Here is a 2,785-nt window from a genome sequence, read left to right on the forward strand (position 1 = left end):
AGAAACACTAAGCACAGTATTATTTTAATTCCTGTAGACGTTCCTTTTGGGTGCTATAAGTCAGCCAATTCTGTGAGAGATCTATGGAAACTCTAATGTACAATGAATCCAACTCTAAGATTCCTCGCATGCCAATTCAACTGTAATGTTTTGAGAATGAAGGAGGTAAAAAGCTGTAGTCTCTGTTTTTTTTTTTGTTGTTGTTGTTTTAACCCCCCATACAAGTACAAATAACCTTGCTTTTCATGGTACTTAGGACCATAATTTGTTGGCTCTTCCAGGTAAAGACTTGGTCACTTACTGCCTTTTCAGTTGCCAAGGACCATGAGCTGTAGTGTTATAACCTCATATGGTCATATAGCTAATGTAATACAATTTAAGACACAATTGCTCTTGAGCCTTGTGTTAAGATTTGCTCAGCCATACCTTTCATGAGGTAACTCTTTACACCTTTAAAAAGGTGTCTTGATGGAGTAATCGGCAACACTGATTAGAGTGCCTTTTACACACGGGGCATCCTGCTATCCTTCACTGTGCTCAATTAGCCCAGGCGCTGTGCTGATCTCAGACCCTTTTAGAGCATCATTTGGTGATGCTCACACGTATGCTAGTCAACCAAAGAAAGGGGACAGAATTTCATGTCAGAGTGGACAAGTTCATAGCCTCCTTGGGGGAAACATTGGCAGTATCCAGGGAATTCATGTCAACTTCATAGGAGTTTATTGGTAAATAGTGATTACATAGAGTACCTGATTCCGCACAACCCCACCCCTTTCAGCACACCTGAAAGAATGACATTTTATACTCACTCTATACAAAATTGTGGGAAAGTAAGCTAACCTTGCTCACCTTAATTTAACAAAATAATACTATGCAATCACCCCAAAAATGATGTCCTCTTGTGCCTCACCTTTTCTCAAACCGTAAGCATACATCGAATAAATATAAAAGAAACAGAACTCAATAAACCAAAGAACCAGGAAATAGTTGTTAGGTCTTACCTGATTGAAAAATTAGAACAAGATCAAATCTTTTATTAGCTCCACGGTGCTTCCCTGTGGCAGAACTAGGAGAATGGAAGGTCATGGGGGCAGGGTGGAGCTGCAGAACTCCCACAGACTTCGTTAAAAGTTAGTATTTCCTATTGGAGATGATAGTTCCCTTCCTGCCTACAGCGAATCATCCAGCTAACCTTCGTCCTTTTGGATGTGAGAAAAATATCTGCCTGACTCCCGATTCCGGGATTTTACTATTTCAAATGGAAACTCAAGCAAGATGCAGAAAAGCACTTTGAGCGCAGCTCATCACCCCACTCTCCTGGGCCTAGTGGGGGATGGTCCGCGTCCGCAGCAATCTCCTGGGAACTCTGACAGCGATGAAATAGTCTCCTGAGAGCCTGGGCAGATGAGAGGACTTAACGGGCCCCAAGACACACAGTTGGCATTTGTGATCAGCTGGCTTTCGCCGGGGACTTTGCCAGTGGCCTAACCTTCCTGCCAAGAAACTGTGAGGGCGGAGGGCAGGGGCTCCAGGAGGGGAGCAGTAACTGGAAGCACAAAGTTTATGGAAGGAGACTGAGATTTCTTTGTGCCCTGCTAGATGGGCGAGGCATTAGGGAGGAGAGTTAGAGGGTCCGTTGGAAGAGGCTGTTGGAAGAAGTTGCTGGAAGGGGAGCGGGGGAAGGGTGGCCTGGCAGCTGCCCAGCACTGACGCGGTGACAAATGTAGAAGGTGGCCCCCCTCCAAACCTCACCTCTCCCCCCACACCCCATCAGCCCCTTCAACTCCCACCCACGCCACGATCCCCTTGCACTCCACGCGACCGAGGCCGGGCTGTGAGTTTGCATCCGGACTGGCTTTGGATGCAGCCAATCCTCCTTTCGCTGATGGCATAGTCTCCCCTCCCCACAGCCCGGGCGCGCCCCTCCCTCGCGCGCCTCGCCACCTCCCGCAGCAGTGCGAGCGCGGCGCGGCCCGGAGTGGCAGCGGCGGCGCCTGAGTCTCTGCCCGGCAGCCAGGGACACGGGGAGCGAGCGCGCGCCTCCTCCTGCACCCTCCGCCCCTCACAGCTCCGGTCCCCCTGCGCGCTCTCCTCCCCTCCCTCCTTCTCTTCCTTCTCTTACCCCCCCACCTCCTTCTTCCCCTTTTCTCTCTGCCTGGCCGATCGCTCCTAGATTCCCATCCTCCCCCCCCTCCACAGTCCCATCGCTCTCCCCGTCGCCCCCTCCCCTCTTCCCTGTCACACTCTCTCTGCCCCCTCGCTCGGCCTCTCATTTGCTTGCTCATCTCCAAACGTGGATCCGCGGCTCCCGGAGGAGCCTAGCTCCGGGATCCCGCGCTCACGGAGCACCTGGAGTCTGGCCGGCGGCGGCCCGAGCCTGGCCAGAGGCAGAGGCGGCGACAACCCAGGGAACGGTAGCGGAGACCGCGGACACCGCAGGAGCCCCAGCGGCAGCGGCCGCGGCCGAGATGTCCCGGCGAAAGCAGAGCAAACCCCGGCAGATCAAACGTAAGTTTGCGCGCGGGACCGGGAGTTGGTGGGATCGGTTCCTGGGAGAGGGGCGCACGCGGCGGGAAGGATGGGAGACGCTCAGGGCGATCTGCTCCTGGTCCTCTGGATTAGTCAAACTTTGCAAGCAATGAGGGACAACCAGACGGCCTCAGACAGATGCATAGCCAGTTGGAGCGCCGGGCAGCTTCAGCCCAGTGTGTTTCTCCAGCCTCCGCGCTCCCTGGTTTCTCATTAATTTCAACTCCGGTTTGCTGCGATCGTTGCCTCTTTTTAT

The 2,785-nt window shown here is 52.9% G+C and overlaps 1 protein-coding gene across 2 annotated transcripts in view; it reads left to right on the forward strand.

Moving 5' to 3' along the window:
• Nucleotides 1-1,958: 1,958 nt before the first annotated feature.
• Nucleotides 1,959-2,785, forward strand: part of Zfpm2 (zinc finger protein, FOG family member 2) — a 430,200-nt gene continuing 429,373 nt past the window's right edge. Inside the window, exon 1 of one of the 2 annotated variants that reach the window (XM_028766333.1) lies at nucleotides 1,959-2,508. In XM_028766333.1, the coding sequence (XP_028622166.1) occupies nucleotides 2,469-2,508 (40 nt within the window). In that variant the 5' untranslated portion in view covers nucleotides 1,959-2,468. The remainder of the gene's footprint in view (nucleotides 2,509-2,785) is intronic. The other variant, XM_028766339.1, reaches the window with a different exon arrangement.

Source organism: Grammomys surdaster, unplaced genomic scaffold (genome assembly GCF_004785775.1).
Source record: "Grammomys surdaster isolate TR1022 unplaced genomic scaffold, NIH_TR_1.0 63, whole genome shotgun sequence".
NCBI classification, from domain to species: domain Eukaryota; kingdom Metazoa; phylum Chordata; class Mammalia; order Rodentia; family Muridae; genus Grammomys; species Grammomys surdaster.